The 25,948-nt window shown below is 50.3% G+C and overlaps 1 protein-coding gene across 1 annotated transcript in view; it reads right to left on the minus strand.

Moving 5' to 3' along the window:
- Positions 1-25,948, minus strand: part of LOC128270117 (hemicentin-1) — an 80,925-nt gene that overhangs the window by 17,093 nt on the left and 37,884 nt on the right. Inside the window, exons 2-3 of the mRNA XM_053007522.1 lie at positions 12,852-12,984; positions 10,646-10,854 (exon numbers count right to left, since the gene is read on the minus strand). Of these exons, the coding sequence (XP_052863482.1) occupies positions 10,646-10,854; positions 12,852-12,984 (342 nt within the window). The remainder of the gene's footprint in view (positions 1-10,645; positions 10,855-12,851; positions 12,985-25,948) is intronic.

The following is a 25,948-nucleotide window of genomic DNA, read 5'->3' on the forward strand; positions in this document are numbered from 1 at the left end:
TGACACAAAACAGAATCAAACGAAAAACACAAATCTGTTTTGAAAGATCTTTTGGACGACCAATGAAATTGGGAGTGTTCAATTTTAACGATCTATAGAGAGAGCATCCTACAGTCTCATCGTTATTGCATACCATTAGGCGTTTTATCCATGCAAATAAACATCACACGAACACATCGAAAGTAGAACGTTTGCAGGCATTAGAACTTTTTAGAGAAGCTCTTCATTTTTATGGCTACACGAAGGGTCGTTACGCAGAATATTGTAGAAAAAACCGCGCGTTTCATGTCGCACACTTTACATTCAGCATAAAGCGGCTCCACATGACAGACTTTGACAACGAACATTGCATGTTAATTATTCAAAATCGCGTTGTCAACACGCCCGATTACAGCATGCTTTCGTCGGCGCCTTATGCTTCCCATTCGGTGTTCGTTCACCCGTGGCTTCGATTCTTATGGCCTTTGAATTACACTCTCCGCCAATTCCGCCGTTCCGTCACCAACCGCAAGACACATGCAGTCTTCGGTAAAGGCGAGAAAACTTTCGCGCCCCGATCAGCGGCCTAGGTCAGCGCACAATCATGAAACCAAATCGCAGGCAGGGATCCGGGGTCGGAAAAGCGTGGCCGTGACGCAGCGCATCAACGTGGCACTTCATCTGCTTGATAACACTGTGACGACACACCATTCGGTCACCGCGCCCCGTCACGCAAATCGTTAGCGGCCGCGGCGGCGATAACACCGAGCGGCGAAAATGGCAGATCATAAAAACGACATCGTTATTGTCACTTTCACTCGTTGTCAAACAGAGTCCAAGACGCGCCGCGTGACACACTCGTCGGGCGCGGCTGAGCGCATAATCATCGGGCCGGCCGGCACTTTCGCACTCGACTAGCGACATTATAAAAAGGGCGGTGGGATCATAAATGCCTTCGGAAGCGGAGAAATCGAAATTCTCGAAACCCTCTTTACGACCCACTCGGGTGCCTTGGACCCACTTGGTCCTGGAGCGGAAAGCCGCGGGCGGGTGCCGCGCGGTGGTCTGGAGCAGACAGGCAGGCAGGCATAAAAGTTCGATTTCCTTTCCATCCATCCCCGGCGGATCCACATCCGCAGATATGCGTATCTTCGCGGCGGGCGATGCGTTTTTCAATACGCTCCAGTTATGCGCACCATAAAAGTTATACATTCCACCCGCGATGAGTGGCTCCACGCGGGGGCGCGGGAGATGGCGTTTTCTTTCTCCATTCTTGCTCCGCCATTCCGCCATTTGGATCACCCAACGACGCCCACCCGCGAATGAAGCCATTTTGAAAACGCGAGGATCGAGGAAGACGCACACTCGACTCCACAAGATATTTATTGTGGTTTTCTGCGGCGCGGTACGGTGTGACCCGATGCGTGGTGTCCTTGCGGGCCATGGCGGCTGAGTAGGATGCGGGTCACGGATGAGCAAGTACTTGAAAGCCTGCCACTTGCCGAGTTGCCGGATGGCAGCCGGAACCGGTTAGCTGGTGGGATATTGGAAATTATGCAACATGAGAAAAGTTTCGCCCAACCACCCTGTTGGCCCAGGCCAGCCCCTCCCGGTCCTGTGGTGGCCTTCTTCTTTATTGACTTCGTTGGCGGAATGCGCGGAGAGGCCCCACTTCCAGCGGCACACACTTTTCCGATGGCTGTCGTTGTCACAAGTGGTGGGCGCTTCCCGGTTCCACAATGGCGCACCCGTTTGAAAGGCCGTTTTTAACAAGCCGGCGAGACGTAGCGTCCACAACAAGTCGGGCACAACATATTATAACTTGTTGTTCCGTGCGCTAGCGCCGCGTACAGAACGAACTTTGGGTGATGATATGTGTGTAGCCGAGGGACTTTGCAGAAGTGGTTCAAATACTATCGACCAGCGCTTACAAAACATGCTGGTTGGCCACATAACGGGAGGCCACCCTTTTTTGTGGGTGAGTGGGTATTGCACACTGCGTGAGCTGATGGACAAGAATTCATCCATGACGAACTCACATGGAAGCAGATTACGACACCTTTTGAGAAATTCTTTCGACGGGCCATTCTTTTGCATTCAACCTGCATTATCAACTGCTATGTCGAAGGAATAGATAGACCGATGCAACATGCTGTAACTCCATTTTCTCAATTATGATTTCGTATCAATCATGTAGTATCGATTGATGATAATAGACCAACTAATGACAAACTATCGCTTATACAATTGTGTTTGAGCAAGCAATTCAATCAGATCTTAGCCATTCTTTAAGATTAACTTAACCATTATTTAACATAGTTGAAAGATAGCACAGACTTCGGCAAACTTCTTCGAAATAACAGAGGTTTTGAAGTAATTCGAGATTATGCTTAACAAGGTCGCCATAAGAGACTCCGGTTTCTATGTTTAGCTGGTTCAATGTAACTTGTAGACGTGTTGACATGTTTACGTTGACGATAAAAATACATGTTAGGTAGAACTTGACTGTGAAAGGCAACATTATTTACTTGAAACTCATTAAGGAATGTTTATATTCGTATTTTTCGAGAAGGAATTAATGTATCAAATAACGCTGCTCAGCTATCTAATGCATGGCGCTAGTCAACAAATGCACACGCTTATCTCACAAAATAGAAAATAAGAAGGAAAGCAACAGTAAACAACGGAACGTGGAAATACACACAACACAATGCTCGTTAGGATGCACGACAGAGCGTGAATAAAAAAGTTCTTGAGGATATGAATTTCGTAAATCGACCAGTCATTCGGTCACCCGAAGTGGATCATAAAATGGCAGCATCGAAATCCGTATGGGTTCAGAACTGTAAGGTAAAAGAAAAGTGCACTTCGCATCTTTTACCCTGACCTGAAATAAGGTGCCCAAAGAAACACTTTAAATTGAGCGGATGATAGGAAAACAATCCCCTAAATATGCATCCTAGTTAAAAACCACCCAAAAAAGGGGAAGATATCGTAAATTGTCCGGCCCAAAGAAAGATGCCTAGGCAGAATTTTAGGAACGCAAACAAAACGAACAATTGCAAGAATGTCGTTATCTACTGCGGTGGATCTGGAATCCTTTCTAATTCCTGCTAAGATAAGAAGGTCTCCTCGTTCCCGCTACAGCAGGATTGAAATTATTTGGTTTGGGCCAACCCGCGGAATCGACTGTAAATAAGAAATGGGCCATAAACTTAAGGCGGATTGCTGAGCCGAATGTCGGAGTGTTAAGGTCTCTTTATTACGAGGTTCCTCAGCCCGCCTGGAACATCGTCGTTGAAGGGTCCATTCGTCTTAGGTGATAGTTAAACGCTATTTTGGCCTACAATCAAACACCGCTTCGAGGAGTCTCTTCTAACGTGGCTCGAAAATCTTACTGTTTGCGAGTTTTTTTTTCCAATTTATGCTTTAATCCTTGATAAAGAAATCCTTTAACGTTTCAATATAAAAAATCGATAACGATCCCAAAGTGGTCAAAAGTTGTGTACCTTCAGATCGTTAAATGTGTTTCCCAACATCTACCATAACTTTGGTGGTTGCAATTAGCCATTCAATGTTTGTGTCTACCAATCCTTCGACTCCGTCTTACTAGTTGCCACGTTTTTGTCCAACCTTTTTGGCGTTCGGTCCACGTAGCCTTCCTCCGGTCTTATCTGGCAGCAAGATGAAAAGTCTCCTGTTTGGCAAAGTTTTTCGTAAGCAAAGTTTTCCGGTTTGTGCGCATACTTTTTACCGGAACCGAGCGGTGCGACGCTCTTTTCCCGTCCAATCGGCACCAATCTTGGTAAATTGTGTTCAGCACCGAAAGGCAACGGCAGCCACGAAGTAGCCACGAAGATAACATTTATCACTGCAACGACGTATCGCTACCCGGAACGCTCGGAATCTTGTTCAAAATCGGTTCCAAGCGTGTCACGGGACCAACTGGGGTTGAATGCCAAGCCGTTGCCCGGTGCCAAGAAACATGCGTTTGTCCTTTGACCCACCCTGGGCGGCGGCACGGGGATCGCTTTTCGATTGCTCCGATTGTCGCCGACACCGTGAACCGTGCCGGGTCCGTGTTGTTCGCTCCATTTCGGCGAACATGTTTTATGTTGAACACTTCAGTCAACCGGACACGCTATCGGCCCGCTTCGGCGCAATGTTCCGAATGTTGCTAGTTGCCTCGTTCTCTCTCTCTCTTTCGTCCTTTCTTTGCCTTGAGCATTCTATTTGTAGTGGCCAATGGAAAACATTTTCTGATGTTTTTCTTCCCTTCTCTATGGCGCATTGGTGTTGCTTGGCCTCTATTTGTAATGCTTGTTTACTTCCCCCGCGCTTCCGTCAGCCGACCGCGGTCGACACGGAACGATGTCATCGGCAACAAACAATCAGCAATCACAAGCACACCCACCGACAGCATAAAAGGGTGCCGCTGGCCAGCCTCTGTGGCGGCTGTGGCTGTGTGAGAGTTGCTAATGGCTTAGTGTTTCCTCGGGACTCCAACAGCACCGGGCGCCGTGGAACGGGTGGACCAATCAATCGTCAGTTCAAACGGTTCAATGTTTTCCTTCCATTAAGCAGCCGCCCAGCACAGGATCGGCGTCGGGGTTTGTGGCTCACGATAAAATGTCCACCCCAAAGCGCCAGGCACCCGATCCAGGGAGCAGCGGAAAACAAATCGTCGTCCGGACGTCGAAGTCGTAACGGCACCGATTGAATCAGCTGCTCTCGAGAAGTCGTCGTCGTCGTCGTCTGCGAAATTCGATTGTCCGTCGGGAAATGATTATCGGGGCCGCAGCAATGGATGGGAAAATAATCAATTTAACATAAATCGATCTGTTGAATGAGATGATTATTTGCAGTGCCGCGCACTGCCTCGAATTGCCTTCCTCTTTCTCGCTTCGTTTTCACCTCCCTCTCCCTCTCTCTCTCTCTGGGATTAATGGGGAAAACAGCTACAACGAATCTTCTGCGGAAAGGAAAAATGCCACGAAACGCGGGCACTCCGCCTCGTGGTCGTAACCAATCGGCAACGTGAGGCAGCTCGAAGACGTTGGGAAAATCCTTCCAACAGCTGCCCAGGGAGAGAATCGCACCACTAACGACGCCGGAGCCGAGCAAATGCAATTGCAGTTCCTGCGTTTCGTTATGAGGTTTGCGTCGTTGGTCCTCGGGAGGACAGCGACGGTCGTTTACAGTACACCCAGCACAAACGTCCACAGTTTTATGTTGCTGACGCGAAATTATCCCACCCGGAGCAATAGCCGGCCCGGGCTTTCGGAAAACTTCCCGCTTCCCAGCTTGATTGCGGGCGGACGCGGGAGAGCGCTGGGACACCGGCTGGCTGGCTGACGGACGGATTGTTAGCGGACTTTGGGGAGATATTAGCATAATTATGGGCCACAACATGGGTAGTTCTTGGCTTCCGGGGGAAGCGAAAAGTTAACAATTTAAACGCTCATTGACAGATGAAATGTTTACCGAATTGGCCGAGTCGAGCCGAGAACCGGACGTCTGCCCAACGTCCAGCCGCGGTTGGCAGTTGAATTACGGACGCAAAGTTTACTGTTCACACTCCGTCGCCGTAATGAACGAGACGTTCCATTATTTTATGTCCGCCGCAACGTGGCTTTACGACGCGCTGATGACCCGTCGCTTTCGGTTGCAATTAATCTTCGCCAGCACCCAGCCCCGAAAGAAGGGTTAAAGTTTCGTCAAACCGCCAAAAAGTTATCCTGCAGCAACCGAACGGCACGGACACGGCATCACAGTGAAGCGACCCATTTTCACCCACAGGTTTCTGGGCTTCGCTGGCGCAGAAACGGTGCCAAGATAATAATGACTTCAAATCGCTCGCAAAGTCAATCACTATTTCAATCTTCGCACACGGCCGTGATACGGTAGCCGGTGTCGGGTCAACCGAGCAGCAACACGCCAGCGCAAGACGATCGTGAGCTGATTCGCGCCCGGGAAGTTAATAGAACGAGTAAATAAAATCCTCCACTTTACGGCACTCGACAACGACGACGATGACTTTGAGTGTGTGTGTGTGTGTGTGTGTGTGTGGTGGGCGCCTCCGGGGCGGTTACCGGATGCTCCGCCGTTTCGCCTCGGTGACAACGATGTGGCCCATCTCCACACGGCACATAAGTAAAATAAAGCAACTGCATGGGGCTGCGGCATCAACGGATGGTAAATGGAGGCAAATAACAAAACTCACATTATTACGTCATAAATTTCCCACTTTAAAAGGTTATCTAAGACGTCCGCGCCATCGTTGTCGCCTTGCGGGCCGAAAGGGGCCCACAGCTCCCGACGGCCACACACCCACACACACCAAGGATTAAGCTATCTCTGGTGTGTTGCCTAAGCTGTTTGTTTTTATTTTCAACCACCATCGCCGCCAACGCCAACGAGCAACCGGAAGTCGTCGTTTAATGTTTGCTCTTTGGCACATCGGCATTTAGTGGCTCGTGGCTCGGCTCGCGCCCGCTCGCGTCGAATCGCTTCACCCAGATAAAGATGATGTTTTATGTCGCTGCGGGCGCTCAGGAATCGATTTCGGGAGCGCTTTAAAAGCTTATGGTGCACGGTTTCCGCTTTCCGGGCAGCGGCAGCGATGCTTCCGCGAATCGGTCTCCGGCGATTTCAGCCCGGCGGCCCCAGGACGCGATTGTCGAGGAAGAAATTGAATCGAAGGATTGACCCGCCACGGCACGACTCCCACAGGGGTTGGGTTTATGTTGAGCAAGGAGTTGGGTAGTAAAATCAATTACAGTGATTGCGATTGAGCGAGTCACGAGTGACACGGTAAATTGAACAGATTTCAATCACGAAAAGTCCTCATACCAGACACCAAGGAACACTTACAGAGGGAGCATAAAAGTAGTTCTGGCAACCTGCACGGAACAGAACAAGGAGAGCTCATCAAACCGATGCAAATGTGTAATTATCATTCGCCAGCCGGCAGCGCGTTAGTCACGTTCGTTCAGCGGAAAGTGTGGGTAAGGCTCATCAATTAATTACGATATGAAATATGCATTGCGCTCGAGTGCTCGAGCAGCTCGTACCTAGGATATGGGCCCCCCTGATGGGTAGGATATTGTTAATTTTGCGGAATGATGCGACGAAAGGAACAAATCACCAACCATCGCGCAACACCGGTTCCTGGATGGATTCACCAGTGACACAAAAACGGGGAACCCAGCGGGAAGTGAAGCAAATGGTAAATGAAGTACTCTCGTACCAGAGGTTTTCGGCGGCAAAGCTGTGACTTTGATGTATCATTCATCAGTGGTTTCGGTATATGCATAATCGTCACTCACACGCTGTGGCCAGGATCTCCCGCTGGCAAGTGGCGCTTTTAAGGAGTAAAAATGGTCCGGACTGAAACTGGTTATAAACTAAGATTTTAATCTAGGAAATATTAAACCACCAAGAGACATATTGCTTTGGCGGTGAGCGTAGTGCGCGCCCATGCGTGACCTAAACCCGTATAAAGATCTAAAGGACGCCCCATCGAGGGGAGATCCAGCAAGCATAAAACGCAGCGGAAATCGGTGCCTGCTCGCTCAACAGCGAGCGAGCATAATCACGCCGCCCATGCACGGCAGATTAAATTATGAATGATTTGTTATCGCGATAGATTGGCCTACAATGAGCAGCGCGTAATTGTGTTTTGATGTAATTTCATCCATTCCACCGGCAAAGGCTTCCGGAAGTGGCCCCCGGGTCTGTTGATCCGGCTTGGGTGGTTCGCGCCCCTGTCCCGGAACGCCCAAAATGAACATCATTTAGCAAAGCACTGATAAGCGTAGGCTCGTAACGCAGCATCGGGCGCAAGAAGTGTAACCGATCTGCGGCACGGGTCCTGAAACATGCTCATGAGTATCCCGGTGTGTGTGTGTGCGATGGATTCGATTCTCGACCAAGCGGTGCCACATTCATCCGCCGGGCTACTAGCCGGATACCCACGGAACCGTGTCACCGGTACGTGATTTATCCGAACGGATCAATTTATTACTGCGCCCATCTAAAAGCCATCGGTGAGCATAACCTTTCCGTCACGGCCGAAGGATGACGGAGAGGCGAAAGAAAAGTATCACTTCCACGTCGTCGTCGACGTAATGCAACTGCCTGCCGTTAAAAGGACCGTCGTAACGCCGTAGGTAAGGATTCACAATGGCCACAATGGGTCGCGCCGGTGTCTGCATGGTGCCGGCCGCATATCGACGACACTAATCCCGGAGAAGAGTGATGCGAGTATCGAGTGGCATCGGATCGTTAAGATGTCAATTTGGCACGGTGCCTACCCATCCAGGGCGGCCCGGGAAAACTCTCTCAGTTATGATGGCTCTATCGAGCGCGTGTGTGCCGAGGGAAGGGCGAGTTCCAGCGGGAGCCATCGGAATAGCGAGATGCCTATAAAGATATGTCATCGGCTTCCGATACACTTCATGCCCGTCACACTGAACCTCCGACGGGCCGCTGTGCCTTTAAAGCACTCTCTCTTCGCTTCTCGGACGTAATTGACGTAAACGGCTCTTTAATATGTTACGACCCGAAGCGCCGAAACTCACGCCGGGGTCGAGGCTGTCAAATTGGTCCCCCGATGGAACGTAAACGGGTGGGCGACGTTTTCGGTGAATGCTGCCGATACGGTACCTATTGATTCTGGTGTATATTCAATCATTACAACGCTCTCGCTGCTATTGGCCAGCTCCCGTACCTCCCTCCTCCTCCCCCGGAACCCGTGTCCCACTGGAATACTTCGGACGACAAAAGTGATTTATCGTGGCGCGCGTTTATGCTGAGGATCTCTCGATTGACACACTTTCGGGCAGCGGGTTCGGATGGTTCGGGTTTTAATCGCGGGAATCGGCTTCCGGTCCCGGTTTGGTTCCGCCCAGCGCGGGCGCACCCTCACAGTGGGAATTCCGGGGGGTTCCTTTCGGTGCCCGCGGGGCCCGAGGATTCCCGGGAATTCAATTACCGTGAAACAAAGCGAGCATGTCAAGCGTTAATGTTGCGCTGTAAAATGTCTTCAGTGTCGAGTGCGCGCCGAGACAGAGATATTTGCTGCTCAACGATTCGGCACTGATTGAGTCGCTCAGGCTCCGGGGGATCGGGGCAAGGACACGATTGCCGTTGATAAGATCATTAATTGACTTATGGTGAAACGCCAAAGATCCGCTCAGGCGGCAGCAATGGAGAATTGCTCAATACGGCTCCGGCATGCTCCGCGTTCAAGTCTGCCGTTGTTGAAGTTGAAAGCTTTTCTTGCCGCATCTGACAAGAAATGAGGAATTCAACGAAAAACAACGATTCATGTGAGACCAAGCCAGGGCCTCGGATTCCGAACTGATGCATCAGATTCTGTGCGATTCAAACAATAAGCATGATATTTGCTTATTAATAAAATTTCATTTCATTTCTCGTGAGCCAACCTCTTCCGAGGCCTGTTCTCGGCCCGTTCCAAGATCGATTGAGAATGGGAGCACACCACCAGCAGCAGCAGCCCAAGAAAGCCCGGTGCCCTGTTTTCCCGCCGCACGGGAAACACACAAGAAGGAGCCACTCTGTTCGCCGGTCTTTGGCAGTGCAAACATTCCCTTCTCGGGGTTTTCCGGTTCACATTTGCAATTTTGCACCGTCGAGAGGGAGAAAAAAGTAAAATACGGCCAAAGCGAGTCAAACTTCCCCAGCAATCGCTATCGAATGAACGTATGGAGGCAACATAACGGAACCGGCTCGTTGCTGATTGAAAAACCAAATTTACACACAGCTTTCCATAGCAAATCCTCGGCCCCGATCGGAATGGAACGAGATCCGAAACAGAGAGATTTTAACATTCTCTACCTTCGGAACAATCTGCTTTAGCCATTCGGATTGATTTAATTTCAAACACATTAACCACGGAGCCAAACATATTGATGCCCCTCTCCGTCGCTCGTTCGGTACGAGCTTTTCGTTTCGCCGGTTTGCGGTCGGTCGGCGACACCGAACCCTTCGAATCGTAATCAGCTCGTACCGGGACCGCTCGAACTTATTTCGATAACTCAAACACTTTCCGCCAGCGTTCTTATTGCTACTTCGGTTCCGATTGCCACACTGTTCTGACGCCGGTGGCGTTTTGAAGCCATTTTAAAAACGGCCAAAGCTTGGGGCGAAGTTTACAAAATGGCTCCACACGGGGCCACAGCAGTCGGAGCATCAAATATGCAGAGCCAGCATGAATACATAATAGGCCGCCGGTCGGCCGGTCGGGCAGCTGCATTCCCGGACCACACCGAAACCAAAGACGGCCGAAAGCTGCGCAAAAGTGGACCCGGGCCGTAAATCGTGCATTTGCTAGCTGGGTTTCCGTTCCCCACGTTCCCAGGAAAGCTGGCAAAACGCAAAAAAACGCGTGGACTCGCCAGCGACTTCGTAGCGAATATTTGAGTGGGCCACCGGGCTGGCAGTCGCTGTATTGGTGGCCGTCCCCTGAATTACGGCTAAACCGATCCGGCATCCGGTGGTCCGGCGAGCGACCCTGCCGTAGGCCGTGGGCAGTTTTGGTCACGCTTCGTTGGGAAACCCTTTCGGAGGCCGGTCGTGGCAGTGCCCATAAAAGAAAAACAGAAACAGTTGTGAGCGAAAAGGGTTGCCTGCAATCACTCACCAATTATTGTAAGATTAACGACACTATTTCTAGTCTGCGCTACGATGAAGTCGACCCGACACCGGTACAGGCCGCTGTCCGTTTCCCGGACGTTCTGGACCGCCAGCTCGCCCGGCTGCTTGTCGAACAGGAAGTACGCCCGGTCACCGAACATCGTGTCATCCGACCAGCGCTTCGCGGACGTCACGTCCCGTCCTCGTGTGTCCGCACTGTTGGGAAGATGGAAGTGGTAGAAAGGCAATAGATCAGATCAGATGAGTAGCCCGAATCGGGTGAAAGTTATGCTATCGGTAGGAATTAATCTCGAAGGTACTAAAGTCCATGAAAAAAAAGAAGGAACTTTACTTTTCTACTATTTAATGTTTTTTTGGAGGCCTTGGGGGGAAGCTATAAAAGGATACTAAAAGTATCTTCATCGAAATACTCTACACATGTTAAACATTAAAACGTGTTTGTTCACAGTAATACATGTTGTTTTAGATTCGAATTTTTTACTCCGGAAAACTGTCTCGATGGTCAGGTTTAAGGATTAAATATGGAAACGATTATTATCCCTCACTCCCAGCGCGATATTTCACGACCCAATAACAATGTATGGACATATTTTGTGGCTCGAATCATAAAATAGAATCGTATCCATCTTTCATTTGCAATGCGGGGTTTACTGTCACTGAACCAAAGCGCGATGCTCGAGTTTTAACATCGCGCCCGATTTTGGAGTAAATCGCCCAACGACCAACTTTCAAACTTCAAGCACTCAAGCCAAAGGACACCCCAAAAGGGCCTCGACCACTTTTCGGCAACAAATCCTTAAAAATGCCACAACAAATCTGAACAAATCTCGATCACGTCCGAGCCCGACACCGCCAGCTCGCCAGGGCTCGTGTGGCCCTTTAAGACGCATCGGGCCGGCCGCTGGCTGCTGCGAGAACTTTGGCCGAACTTTTGCTCCCACCGGACGTAGGTTGAGTCGTAAAAAAGAGACACGCCAACCGGGATGATGAATTATTTATCTGCACCTTCTTCACGGCGAAGTCTTCGCCAGGGCGTCGGGCGGGCCCATTGCAACGAAACCTGGACTGGGGCTGGTGACGTACGCGCGCAACAATGCGACCGACGCAAAACATGATCTGCATAATTGATGAAGAATTGATTGAAGTGTTGCGAAACGTCAAACGGCCAGTGGGTGGCTTTCGACACCTCTGGATCCGGGGATGACCTACCTTCACGCCCCGGGGCACGTTATTTTCATTGCGTCATTTCGATTGACTTTGGCCGCTCACAATGGTACGTGATTATTTATTTACATCTTGCCCTTGTGGTGGGCCCTGCCGGTGGCAGTTTTGTTCACCCGAGTCGCCCGAAACAATTGGTCGGTCGGCCAACAGGCAAATGGGCTTCGATTCGATTTGCGGAACCGAACGGACAGCCGTTTTTTGCAGCGTCTTGGAAACACAATTTGCTCCACGCGCCAAGCGCTGTTTGGTTGTTGTGGGCGAATTAATCATTGTTTGCGCTACTAAACGAACCATTCAACAACGAATTTATTAGCGCCACGCCGACCGTGATTTGCGTGGCGATGTGTAATGAATTTTGTTCGCTCCATAATGAGATTAGCGATTTGGGGATCGGATTTTTTCCAGCGCAACCCAATAGGGTTCTGGTCCTTTTGCACCAATCAATCGTGCGCAGAGCGCACGCAAACGAACCGCGACCGCAATTTAAAATCAAATTTGTTTGCCAAACGCGGCAAACAACAACGGATTCAAAAATTAATAATTTATTGCTTCACGCACACCAACGGATTTGGTGGATCCAACGCTCAATTATGAGCATTAATTTCGATGTCGAAGAAGTCCGACCAAAAACGGTGGGCCTGTGATTTACATTTAATGGACGCCATTAATCCTTTTGTGATGCGCTGGCTTATCCCGCAATCTGAACAATCAAAATCTTGCATCGTAAGCCGCCGGCAGCAAAAAGTCACCATTTCCCGGAGGAACCCGGAGGCTTACGTTCCGCCGCCGGATTGGCGGTGCTCGAGGCACCACTCCGAATGTGCATCGACATCCACCGGATTACTCCCCTCGGGCTGCGAGTCAAAACTCCACCCGGGCCCAACAGAAGCCCAGCAGTTGGTAGGCTCGGTTTCTTGTTTTGTTTGCGCCCCTGTCCCGGCATGCCCGTCGGTACGTAATCAGCTTACCTGTATATGGGTGATCCTTTATCTTCCCGGTACCAGAGCACCAGCACGACATTGTCGGCCGGCTCCGGTGTGCTGACGTTGCACGGCAGATAGATTGTCTCTCCGACCAGCGCCTCCATGGAAACGGCAGGAACTGCAACAGAAAGAAAAAGGATATGCGCGAGGCGAGAGTTAAAAACGAGCTTCCAGAATAAACTTCGGCACCCACTGTCACTGGCGTCATCGTCACACCGCACGCGATTTATGTCAATATTTTGCGCCGTCTGTTGGCCAACATGTGCGCGCGGGAAGCTGGTGGGCTCCCCGGGCGGGATCCTCATTTTTTACTACTCGAACGCAGCACCATCCCAACAGAACTCCCAAACGAACGGCCGTTCGTTATGCATATTACATCCGATTGTTTGTTTCGCAGTTCGAAAGGACTCCCCGATCCGCGCGGTCCATTGCCGGAATTTTTTTGCCCCCCCCATTGTTCCTTCCACGAAACGGTGGGAACGCTGGGTTTCGGTTTCGCTGCTGGTCGCCGCGTCGCATGCGATTGTTTTTCTGGACGTACGAGATTGTATTTTCGGTTCCCGCCGTGTCACGCCGGCGTTTAGGGATCACTCACGGTGATGCGTACAAGGAGGCAGCAAAAAAGCCGGGCGCCAGAGGCCGAGATAAAAGATTCATGCAACGAAACTCGAATGAATATTCAGCGACTCCCTGGCAACGGAGCACCGGTGGACCCGTCGCCTCTCCTGCATTGCGTTGATGAAGTCCGCAGCCACGCAGAGTCACAGTACGCAGCCAGCACATGCACACACACACGTGACACGGTCCGGGGAACACGAGAACGTGCCAGACTTGTGTTTTGTGGGCCCTCGGAGATAGCTTCGAGCTTGGGTCGGAAAAGCGTCCGCTTCCGGAGCCCACGCTGGTGGAAAGCTCCCCGTAGAAGGCTCAAATGAAGACACGAGTGTTGGGTTGCGGCTCACCGGAATGTGTATCATATTGAAAGGGACGCACGTTAGAGGGCAGAAGATAAAAACAGGCTTCTGTGCGACCACTCACTTCGCAAACGAGCCCACGGGTCACACACCGGAAGCCCACCTTTGGGTGGCACGGGTAAAAAAACCTGACTCTACCGAGGGAAAGCTTGGTCTTGGTTGTGGCATGAAGGGTGCGTCACGTATGAACCCAACCGGTGCCGACCGGATAACGCTCGAGTTGGGGAGACCGCACCGGGCCACCGGATCAGTAGCTGGCTGGCTCCGCTGGCCTTCGCTGCCGATTGGCGTGTGGTTTGAAGGATGCCCATTTTTCGCGTGGTCGAAAATGTCTGAATTTCCACCTTCTGCTTCGGTCTCGCTTGAACGGCAACAGTGCCGTGCCGATGGTCAGCCAGTTAGACCTATTTGAGATTAAATGGGGGCTAATTTTGCGGTCCTTTACCGGCCCCCGTTTACGGCGCGCTTAACGGACTCAGAGGACTTTTTTTGTGTACTCTTTTCAGCCCATCTACGCTTTTCTCTCTCTCACCGTTGCGTAGGATTTACGGCGGATTTGGTTTATTTTGATACGCTTCTTTTTTCCGGTCGCTCCACACTAAAACGCTCGATCGTGATCCTTGTCAGGTTGAAGGGACTTGAACTCCGGGGTCGCGTGTCAGGTCCTGTCGGTGGTTTTCGGTTGCTTTCGTTTGCTTTTTTCTCTCGCCACGAAAGCACCCAATTTCCGTGGGTTTTCATTTGAAAGCGGAAAGACTGCAAAAAACGGCAAACATAAATGTTGCAAAACGTTGCCGGCCGGCGCTATCTAAACAGCAACAAAAATAGAAGCAAACCCGCATGGCCCGGACCAGTGTTCGGAGGTGCGCTAACGCTTGCGAATGTTTTACTGTTTAATCATACCCGGGGTTTTCAACATCGCGATGGCGTGCGAAATAAAACAGGTACACGGTAAACGCGGTACACACAAAACCCTCAATCCAAACAAATGCACGAAAAGAGAAAAGAGAACCGCTAACTGCTATGCAAAACTTTTGCGAGCATAAAACATTTAGACAAATGGGGGCTCAGTTTTTAGCGGGCGGTTCGCTCTGCTACATCGAAGTGCCCGCCAGACCCACCGGGGACGTTCGGTTAGAAGTTGTAAACTAGCCGCAGTCAAAGATAAGCTCGCTGAGTCGCTGAGTACGAATCCGCCCGAAGGTTGCTGCTGATTTACGGTCGCAGATACGCAGGATGCTGCTGTCGCGGCTGCTGGTCCCGTTTTTGCATGTGCCGACACGCTGGAAAGTTAGTTAGTTTAATTTATTCACCTTTGCGTGAACGAACGCACTCTCGCGGGGGCAAACTGTTACAGTCATCGCGCTGCGTCCTTTCATTTGCACAATTAAATTTGGCGCGCACATTTTATTGGTTGCGTTTTTGTGTAATAGAAGACAATGTGACTGTAAGAGAATATTTCACTTTCAGTTACAGTTTGGGAACACAAAGTAGAGAATAGTTTTGTTCTTTTAGAGTAACAGGAGGCAGAGCTGGTGAAATCCGCCGAACACGTTTCCCGGGCGGACTGCCGAATCGTAACAAGTCTAGTGACCAAGGCCTGCGCAGAACACTATTGCTATCCAGCAATGACTACAATTCGATAGACTAAGTACAGACAGGCCACAAAACTTATAAAAGAACGTTGCAGGGTGAAGAATTTTATAAGAAAGAAAGAAAGAAACGAAAACAGTAACAAGAGAGAGAGAATTAACTTGTGAGAAAACTATGAAACGAGGAAAATGCTAATAGTGAGAAAGGAAACGAGATAAAACATAAAAAAAACAAAGTAACTTCATCGAGGAAGTAATGGGAAGAAGTTGTTTACGGCGAATATATGGTAAACGTAAGTGCCGAATTGTAACCATTTATAATGATTTGAATTGTAAAGTAACAGCGTCACTAATCCACTTGAGATACGCCTCTTGACTAGATACTTGACGTACGCCTCTTCAAGCTCAATAAGAGGTAAATAAACAAAAATTAACAAATAAGTATACAAGTTAATGAGGGTGGGGGAGACATGAAGCTAAACGGGGTACAACGAACTCATAATTAGCACACATGCAAATGCTTGATTCGAATAATGCCGCGTAATCGGCATATAATTAAGAAGCGGTAAATAAAGGCGAATTGTTGAAAGGAGTTTCGAGGTGCTCACCTTCTAAAGGCTCATCTCGTGCTAAGGAAAAAAACACACCATTCCGCCATTCCGCCATTCCGCCACAAAAGCTTACGGCGCGTATTTTCGGCGCCTTTACATAAGATTTTAATCTTATCACTTTGAAGTTAATCTTCCTGTTTAAAATTAAAGGATTCTAGAATTAAAGGATTAAAATTGTCTCTGTTGCAGGCCAAAACCGCTCGGCGGTTGTTGCCGGATAAGAAGAAGAACACATGACCGTTAGTCCGTCAATAATGCTAGAATAATGTTGCCTATTTCGTTGGCCAAATATCGCCTTAACCTGATTAACCGACCGCTCACGCCTTAGTTACCACGGCGCCTACTTTTAAGCAACCGGTTTGCAATGGACAGCCATCGCTTTGTTTAGACATTATTCTCGATCACTCCATCACCGACCGTGCCCCGATGATATCCTTTTCTGCGTGTGTTCTCTTGCCCCATATTTCAATCGTTTTCTTTTTTTTGTGCTACAACTCCACCATCATCACAGTCCAGCACCCCTGCAACGAGTGCAATTGCGCAATTTCAATATCGATATGCAATGTTTTCCAATTGGCTTTCCCGTTCGGCCTCAAATGGTCGGGTTCATAGGTCGAGCCGAGCCCGCTCAGATGGCTTCATGTATCATTTCAATTTTGCATGCCATATTTTGTTTCGCTTTTTTTAACGTTTCTCCGACTCTGACGATCTACGATATCGACTGTGGCCGGGTTTCGGTGACGGCAACGGCATTCCGGTGTTCCGCCAAGCCACCCGCCACAAAAACGGACACGAAAGGACCGGAAAAATATGGCTCAAAATTGGAACCAGATAGGTGAAGAGAGTGAAGCAAAGAAAAACACATAAAACCCCGTCCCACCGTTTGCTATTTGAAATGGAAATGCGAAACGAAGTGGCGATACAGTGGTGGCCAAACGGTTGAACGGATAGCCGGAATAACAAATTTATCCGAACGCGGCCACCCGCGGCGCTGCCATGGGCACCGGGGCCAGCCAGGATTCGGATATTATGTTACCGGGATCGGCATGATCGATGGAGCCGAGCCCGAGCAGTGTGCGGTCCTCGGCTGACGGTGAAAAAATGGGAATCCATCCACAGTGTCCGTACGGACGGACGGATGGATGGATAGCGCGGATAGATGGATGGATGGGCCCGGTCGGGCCGAATCATATGTTTAGTTATGCTGACGTCAGCGGTGCGCTCATAAAAACGCCCGGATCGTCTGCCCGTCCCGGGCCGTTCCATTAACTTTTCGGTTGCACGCATTTCTCTTCGCCAACCATCCAAAACTAGGCTCGAAGCGCCAGCGAGCCAGCCACCGGAAAGGGCCGGCCGGCCGGCCGATGGTCCAAAATCATGCTCGCTCGTACAATCAGAGCGTATTACCGAAATTACAGTGATTTTTACGACGCCCTCGGAACCCACGACAGATGACTGGACAGAAGCCGGCCCCGGACCGGTCCGATATGGTGCCTGCCGGGCCGCGGTGTGCTGCTGGTGCTGGGCCTGTCCGGTCCGAACAAACCACGGACTGCACAACATGAAACAATTTGCCCCTTCTAACCTGGCCGGCAATAAATATGGTGAAATAAATATCATCCCAATTGGCATGCTGATGCATGGTTTATTTATCGGTAGCATTACAAAGGGGTAGTGGTCCCGGTGGGTGGGTAGCGGGCGGTCCCAACCGACCAGAGAGTACGGGTGAGTTATTTTGAATGATTGCACGGCGCAGCATAGCGCCCGCGCGCCTACCGGGTGCGGGCGGACTTCCTTTTTTACGATTAGTGCCCACCGTGCCCGCAGGGGTTTGATGATGTTTGCATTTGCGGAACCACAATAAAAGCGCATAAAATCCGGCCCCGGGTCGGGTTGGATCAAATTTAGATTTGTCATCGTTCGACCGAACCGGACGAGGTTCGAAATGTGAAATAATTGAACACATTGTTCGCTGACGGCTTCGAGCAGTCGATCGGTGTTCACATGAAATGTGGCCAATTTGGGAAACTGTAAATTTAAATTTTACTGTTTTTTTTTTCCAACGATGCGACTCGATACTTTCACGAACGTCGCACAGTCGTTCCCAGACACTCCCATTTTATGCCAGTCAAACATTTTTTGCCCCCGATTCCTGACTGTCTGAGCTCCAGCTTAAAGGGACGCATAACGTCGAGAGGCAAACAAAATCGGAGTGCGGAGAAAAACTCCGACCAACAATACGGCCCTTAATGAGCTTCCTGGTCAATCAGTGCTCGTCCCCAGCACAGCGACGCTGACGGATATCCTCTTTGGCGGGTGTACCATGTCGCACTGAACTGAATTACGGGTGGCCGTGAAACAATTCGCGGAGATGTGAAATTTTTAAGCGACGCTCTTTCGCTCTCGCGCGAAGGCTTCCTATCTATGTGGTTCCCTCTCTGTCTCCCTCAGAAAGAGGTCGATTTGATGTTGCATCAGTTCCGCAGACAACACGTGATCGTCACCCGCAGGGCCACGGATAGACAATTGACGAAAGTGATTTGCATTCGGGATGTCCAATAAATGACGATAATACCGAAATCATGTCACGGAAGCAAATCTAATTTATGTCATTACGCTATTGGTTGGCAGCCGCACCCCGCAGGGTGACGTTTGGCTGATGGGCCGCGTACGGAGTATAGCCGGGCGGACACCGAGCATATGGGTGGTTTTTTGTGTGCCATTCCCACGGTGTCTGTGTGTTGCGCTATTTATCACCGCCGTTCACCAACAGATTGGCTGGGACGATAATGATTTTATAGTGAGTTCTCTAATGCAAATTATCACCAGCCGGCGGGGCGGGCGGGCGGTTGGGGCTCGGTGCGGTGTGACCGATGGCACGCGTGCTGTGATTTTAATGCTAAACACTGACAAAGCGAGAAGTTGAGCTCCAGTGAAGCAGAGTTAATCCTGCGATCGAGAATCCATTTTCAGCTTCATTTATGGGATGGCGTTTTGGGGAAGTATTTCACTTTCCGCTCGCCGGTCTTTCCGTCTCATCATCGCCGGGCAACCCTGCTCCCTAGCAACCGGCTGCGAAACCCAACACCCGGCTTCATCTATTCCCTTATCTCGCTTTTTTCCGCCTTCTCCGGCTTTGGGGAAGGAGAAAATAACCGAACCATCTCGGTTCCGCGATGGTAATGAACGGAAATATGTTTTCCGAGATATGCTTTCCCCGTGCTCGTTGGCCACGCCACTGCGCTCAGCGAAATCACCGTGGAACGGCATCCTTGCGACACTGGTTCGCCCAATCCTCCATGAAAATTCGCCACGCAAAGTCGTCAGATTCGTTTTTATGGGCGAATCATTCGTTGGCGTTTAGTGCTTCCCTTCTTGGTCTTTTTAGTTGGTCTCCTTCAAGGATTCCTTTCTCTTCTCCCGGCTGGTCCCTGTTTATCCAATTTTAGATACTTTTTGCTTCTTCGCGCCCCAAACCACGATATGGTAGACAAATTGCAAAACCAGATTACGATTATTATTCTCCAACCGAAGGCCCTTTTCGCGGGGCTCCTGGCCTGTCTGCTCGCTGTGCCACAGGATGTGATTTTCGCATTTGGAATGCAACCAGCCGAGTCCAGGTTGGAGTCGACCAAAGCAACATTTGCGGCCCTCCGTGGCGGCAATGGAGACGTTTCGCGTTGCGGTTCGCAACTCGGTCGTGCATCGCGCTTTCGCGCCAAATCTAATGGAAGAAACTGATAATCACACCCAGAATCGAACCGCCAGCTCGGTGTACTCGGTCGGCTTCGCGAGAAATGTTGGCGTGATTTTGGCATCACCCGGGCTAGGGCTGCGTGAACTAATGGCGCCGTGGTCCTCGGTCGCTTTCTCCGACTTCCGCCGGCTCCAAATGACGACAGTGCATCGATTTTTGCGGCAGTGCTGCTTTCTTGCCGCCCGATTGACTGTGACTTCGATCGGAAATCGTCCGTGGCAGCGGGTCGAGGGTCTGTGGAACCGCTCGTCGAAAGGGATTCCATTAAGGCGCCGGTTTATCGGTTCACTGGACCGGACTGGACCGGACGGACCCGTCCGGCCCCCATTTAACAGCGAGCGGTCGCTGTGGTGCAAGCAAAACTAGTAAAATGATATCCGTTTAGGTCGAGCAGGGAGCCCAGCCGGTTGTGGCTTCTGGATTCTAGTTAGTGAGGAATCATTTACGTCAGTAAAAGCATCAGACGCAGCATCAAAGTCAGTGCGCTGTGTCTAATCGAAGGGTTTCGCTACTCTCTGATATCCGCCCGACTGGCCACTGTCGAGAGGCGAGATAATTTGTTTCCTCGCTTCCGTTATGCTGCCGATGGGTGTTTAAACGCTGTCCTCACCCACACTGGCGGTACATTACAGGGGCCGTTTCAGCCCGACGAGATTCACAGAAAAAAACCGATACATTACGAAGCTTTAATCCGTTGAAATTTGTATTCCCATCCTGAAGAAAGGTGTGCCGGTTTTATGGCGACCATTCGCTGGGCGCACCAAATCACTTCCAATCAATTGCCGACAGCTCTCCGCCGCAGCCGCGGGCGTTTGCGGGCCACCGCCTTCTTTCCACGCCAGCAGCCAGCAAAACTAATTTTATGCATCAAAAGACATTTGCCAGGGGGGTCATTCCAGAAATTGAAAGGCCATCGTTTCGCAAGATTAGCTCCGGATCAGCATCAGAACCGGTCGGTGGGGTGGCAGGTCGTTCCGAGCTTCCGGTGGCAATAAAACAAACCAACGGGAACCGTGTCCCGTTTGATTGGGCTTCTGTTGAAGAACCCCAGGACCCAAACGGTTGGGCCGTTTTATTCCCTTCATTTTTGTGCGTTTTTTGTATTAAAACTCCCAAGAAGATCAGACGAAACCATGGTAACCTTGGTGCGGGTTTGATTTTCCAGTCCGCAGCCGGAACAGCGGTTCGCCGAATCGGTGTTGTGGGATAACGTCAACGCCGGCGACCGGCCAACGGAAATAACACACCCCAGCATGGCGCCCGTCCGTGCTGGGCAGGTATGGTCAATTAAACTTGTCTTTGCCGGATTTGATGGGTTCTTTGATTCCATTTCATTTCGTTTGACCCAAGTGGCGTGGGGTTGCCCGTTTTTGCTACCCACCGCCGCACTCCAAAGTGACCCAAAGTGTGTGTTTTTACGAACACTCTGGTGCCCCGTTTTTTGTGTGCGCTCGACTCACCAATAAGCCGGCGCTGTCATCGTTTTTCGACTTTGACGAAGTGTGCACAGCAAAAAATTGGCAAAACTTCGGACCGGAAAATAATACGATCCAATTAAAATATAATTAGGCCAATTTTCTCCGAGACGCCCTCATCCGGGAGCTGGGAGAAACCGTTCGCCAGGGAGCCGTTCGAAACACCTATAGAAAGATAAATAAAAAAGACCGGTCCGGTTTGGGCACCCTCAAAAGGACTTCGTGGCCCGTTTTGCTGACACACGAATGCCCGCCCGCCCACCTGAGGGTTGATTGGCACGAGCTGGCGCACGAAAGTGAAAAAAGAAATCCAGCATTCGTTTGAAGTCGGGATATCAATCAACAGAGGGACACGCGTGGGCCGACGGAGTCGATGACTCGAAAGCTTCGCCCCGATTCGGAAAGTTACCGACGGCACCGGGCCTTTCGAAACTGGGGTCCAAATTAAATAACTTGGCGTTCACGTGGCGTACGACGAAGCGTTAAGACGAAAACAATCGACTCCCACAGTGGGCGCAACACATGAAATCGGCAAAAGATTACAACGCGAGCGACCGGACGGGCAGTCAGGGCAGCTACAGAATGATGCCCCACCAGAAAGACATATTTGAGTGATTTTTAATCCTCTTCGTTACGGTCCGCTGTCACGTGTTTCGCATCGACGCGTCGACTGTCGGCCGCCGTGCCCGAAGAGGAAGAAAAGCAAAGCGGCCATAGTTGGGCAACTTGGCCTCGGAAGCAATCCACATGATAGAGAATCAATTTATCGTCTTCGATTACGTCTTTCACCTTGCCCCCAGGGATACTACCTCCGGGCGTCCGGGCGACCACTCGAAGGTTCGAAGCCCGGAGTCGAACAACGCAAATTGGATTTTCCGGCGCACCGACCGCACCGGGACACGTTCGGGTGTCCTGGTTCGTGTAGGTTTTACTGCGTTCCTTTTTTTTGTTTCCCGTACTGAATGTTTACCCAAAAATGTCAAGTTTCTAGCGACCCCGGGGGGTCGGTGTGGGGAAGCTGTGCCACTGTGCCGGGCTCGATGACGTAAGTTATGTTGCAAACGTGTTTTCAATCGGCTTGTGCCGACTCCAAGTTACGCAGGACAAACGCAACAGATGTGGTTAGAGCTTTGCAACATGGGAGGTAGTGAAAAGGAAACATGAAAAAACTAATTACGGGTTTCCCGAGGGCATCGAGTGACAAACGAGCGAGTGAAAAATGTGATTACTCGGAAAAGCAGCTCAACAGTTTGAATGCAAAATAGGGGAAGCTTGGCAACTCCCGCAAGGAAAAGGGCAAACAATGTCCTTTCAATCTTGAAGCATACTGCACAAAACAGGACGAAAGCGTTAACACGTTATTGTGCTGACAGAGATAGGGAATTCAGTACATTTTCCAACAGAGCCAGGATTTACTGTTTGCTTTTCTCAATCGTCTTGCCGTCTGCAAAATTCGAATCGAGCTCTTCGGCTGGTCTGTGGAAAGCTACAACCATCGCCCGGTATCACGTTAGAATCGGATTTATTTTCCTACAATTTGTTCAACCGATTTGAGTCAACAAGACGACGCCACACGTGTTCGGCTGAACGAGTTTGATTCGAAAGCACCAATCGATAAGGGGTCTCACGCTCACTGAGCAGCCCATTGCGATACATATAATTAAAATCGTTTGCATAAGTTTTGGAAAATAGTCCCATTCATTGTTGACGCGGTTGATGTCTGAATTTGTTGTCCCATAACGCAACTCCGAGTGCCAGAGTGCCAGGTCACCCGATGCCACCGGCACACGGTGCAGCCGGCATTGGCAAAGATCACAATCAAAATTAATTAAATTAAAATATCTGCCCCGGCGAAATTTCCGGGCTTATTTTGACGCATGCATTATTGAGTCTAATTTTAGACATTCGGCAGACGGCGGCACAGCATGGCGATGCCTGGCGCTCCCGGTGCAATGCGCTGCACCCGGGTTTGCCGGAAACCCGGGTGCAGGCCCGAAACGGGCGAGTCGGGCAAATTGCTACCATTCGGCGCGAGTGGCGGATGAACTAATTAAATTAATTATCAGAACGTTTAAGCGAACTTTGACGGGCATGTGTCGCGTCGCATGTGTGGTCCTGCGGCACCGGTGTCTACCGGGCAGCATGCTGCTGCTCGCACGGCATGCTCTGGCATCGCCATTTGCGGACGAGAACGCGATTGCACATAATGCGCGATTTACGCGCAGTGAACTTGAACCACGGTTACCATCGGTGCTGCGGTGCTATTGGAACTCTGGCGCTGGCTGACTGGCTTGCACCGTTCCGATATCGGTAAGTACAGGGTACAACACCTGAAAGGCTTCCGTGTACTATCGGAGGTTGAAACGTTTGCTTCGTCCTCCGGGCAAATCTTTGAGGACATAATTTAATATTTCTCAAGAATGTTGCTTAGTCAACGGTGGAATTTATGAAAGTTTGGTTTTCCCTTCAGTACCCTTTGCTGTAGACTGTAGAACTCGGAATTGCATCATCATTGCGACCAGCGGAGCAGCAGAAAATCCGCTTCATCACACTAATTGGACGCACTTCTTAACCCACTTCCTGGGCCGAAATTATTAATGTGAAATATTATTTGTCGTCAGTGGCTCGGGATCGGGGTAAAAAATTCCTTCAAAACCGGCACTTACGACTGCTGGCCATTCTCCTGAGGGGAGGGGCGCAAAATTACAAATTTTCCACCGACGGCCACGGGGACGGGGAAAGAGAAACGGCACCGGAAAGCGCCGACGAACGCCGAGAGTGAGCGGGCTCGAGGGGTATAAAAATGGCAAACCCGCCGCGCAAAGTGTGGTTTGTAAGAAAAACAAACCCACCAAGACGTCATGTCATCAACCTTTGTGAAAACAATGGCCCCCGAGAGTGGTGCGCGGTTTCGCAAACCCGTCGCGCCCCGCGCCAGTTTCGCAAGATTCATGACGCATTTCGAACATCAACATTAGTCCAGGACGAAAACGAAAAAAAAAACGCAAAATAAAAGAGAAGAATGAAAACACAACGTTCGGCTCTTTACTCCGCCGCGGAACACCGCAGGGCTGTGGTGCGGTGGTGTTTCAGGTTCAGGCATCGTTTTCACCGCTTTTCCAGCGCTTTTCCAGCGGGGAAAAAAACAGCCGAAGCTGCCGAGCTTCGGAACACGAGAAACTGTGCCAAAGAAATGTGAAAGATGACGAAGTACAGGCGAAGGACAATCGAACGACCGTCAGACGGCCGGACGGAACAAAAACGCGCTCCTCTTTCCGTTTCCGTTCTCGGCCGTGGCCAGTCCGCCGACTGTCCCCGAACGCAACCTCGGAACGCCACTTGTTTGTGTGTGTGTGTGTGTGTCGGTACACCTGCAAGTGTGCACTGTCAGTGTGACGGTGAATAAATCAGAGGAAATGCATCTTCCGGCTGCCAACCAAGCCGCGGGACGCGATTGTGAAGTGCGACGCGCAACCGACAAAAAATGATGCATTGCCCAAGTACAATGTTGCAGCAGCATGATGTGAGCCGCTATCTGGCAATGCACATTTCTGTGTGGCAGTTTCGGTTTTTTGCTTGTTTTCGTGAAAAACCTCGTACATATTTTATGCTCCGTCACGATTCGCCAGACGAGTGCGATTAGAGTGGCGTAACCGTCGCGACCCGGTTAAGTGGTTTAAAGCTTGAAGTTCACCGGTTCATAAAATGGGCTCAGCGCATGTACGTACACTCTCACCTACCAGCCAGCTCACTGACAGCGTACTTACTTTGTAATACTTTAAACACCGACATGAAGCCCCTGACTCCGACGCCGACGCTTGTGTCGCAAAACTTCACAAACAATTTCACTTTTCAAGCCCCAACCCATTCTCGCCGTTGGATTCGGTTCGTTTTGAGAGACCCCGGAGCGGACCAGCTCGGTATTCTTTTATGGTTTTTATGTATCGGCCGCAGTGGCGAACGGTTGTTAACCGCCCCCGGGGATGCCACGGACGCCTTTTTTGTGTACATTCGTTTGATTTTGACAGAAAGTTGACGCCGACAGGCCGACATTGAACCGGGCGCACCGGAAAATGTTGCGAGTCGCCTTTTTCCGATGCGCTCGGAATAATTCAAAACTCGCGACCCGGCCCGGAACGGGGATTGTTGAGAAAAGTATTTAACGCCCCCCCAACAAACGCCATTTCGGCCGAAACATCTGCCTTACGTGGGATGAATCAAGTGTTGTTTTTTCGGGGATCAACTCTTTATCGTTGGACACCCATACAGACGGCGTCATGATGGTAGCTCGGTGCCGTTGCCACATAAACGAAGTTGAAAGTCTGCCATTTAAGAAAATCTTTAAAATACACTCTGAAAATCTTGGATTTAAAAGAACAGAAGACAGAGAAATAGAGAGAGAGAGAGAGAGAGAGCTGAACGGAAGGTCCTGGACCATAAACGGAACAGCAAAAACATAATCCAATGGAGAACCGTGAACCCTGGCGACCCATGCTGCGCAGTGTTCCGGTCTCCGCATGGCCAAAGCGAATGGCACAATGGTGGCACATACGCGGTTTGCGTTCTGTTTTGCTTCATCTAATCACGAACAACCGCTAGAGCCGTTGAGGTTTACGCAGTGACACGGTGAAACATGAAAAGGAATTAAATCATCCCGAACAGTAAGCTGACAG

This window comes from Anopheles cruzii, chromosome 3, assembly GCF_943734635.1.
Source record: "Anopheles cruzii chromosome 3, idAnoCruzAS_RS32_06, whole genome shotgun sequence".
Classification (NCBI taxonomy): Eukaryota; Metazoa; Arthropoda; class Insecta; order Diptera; family Culicidae; genus Anopheles; species Anopheles cruzii.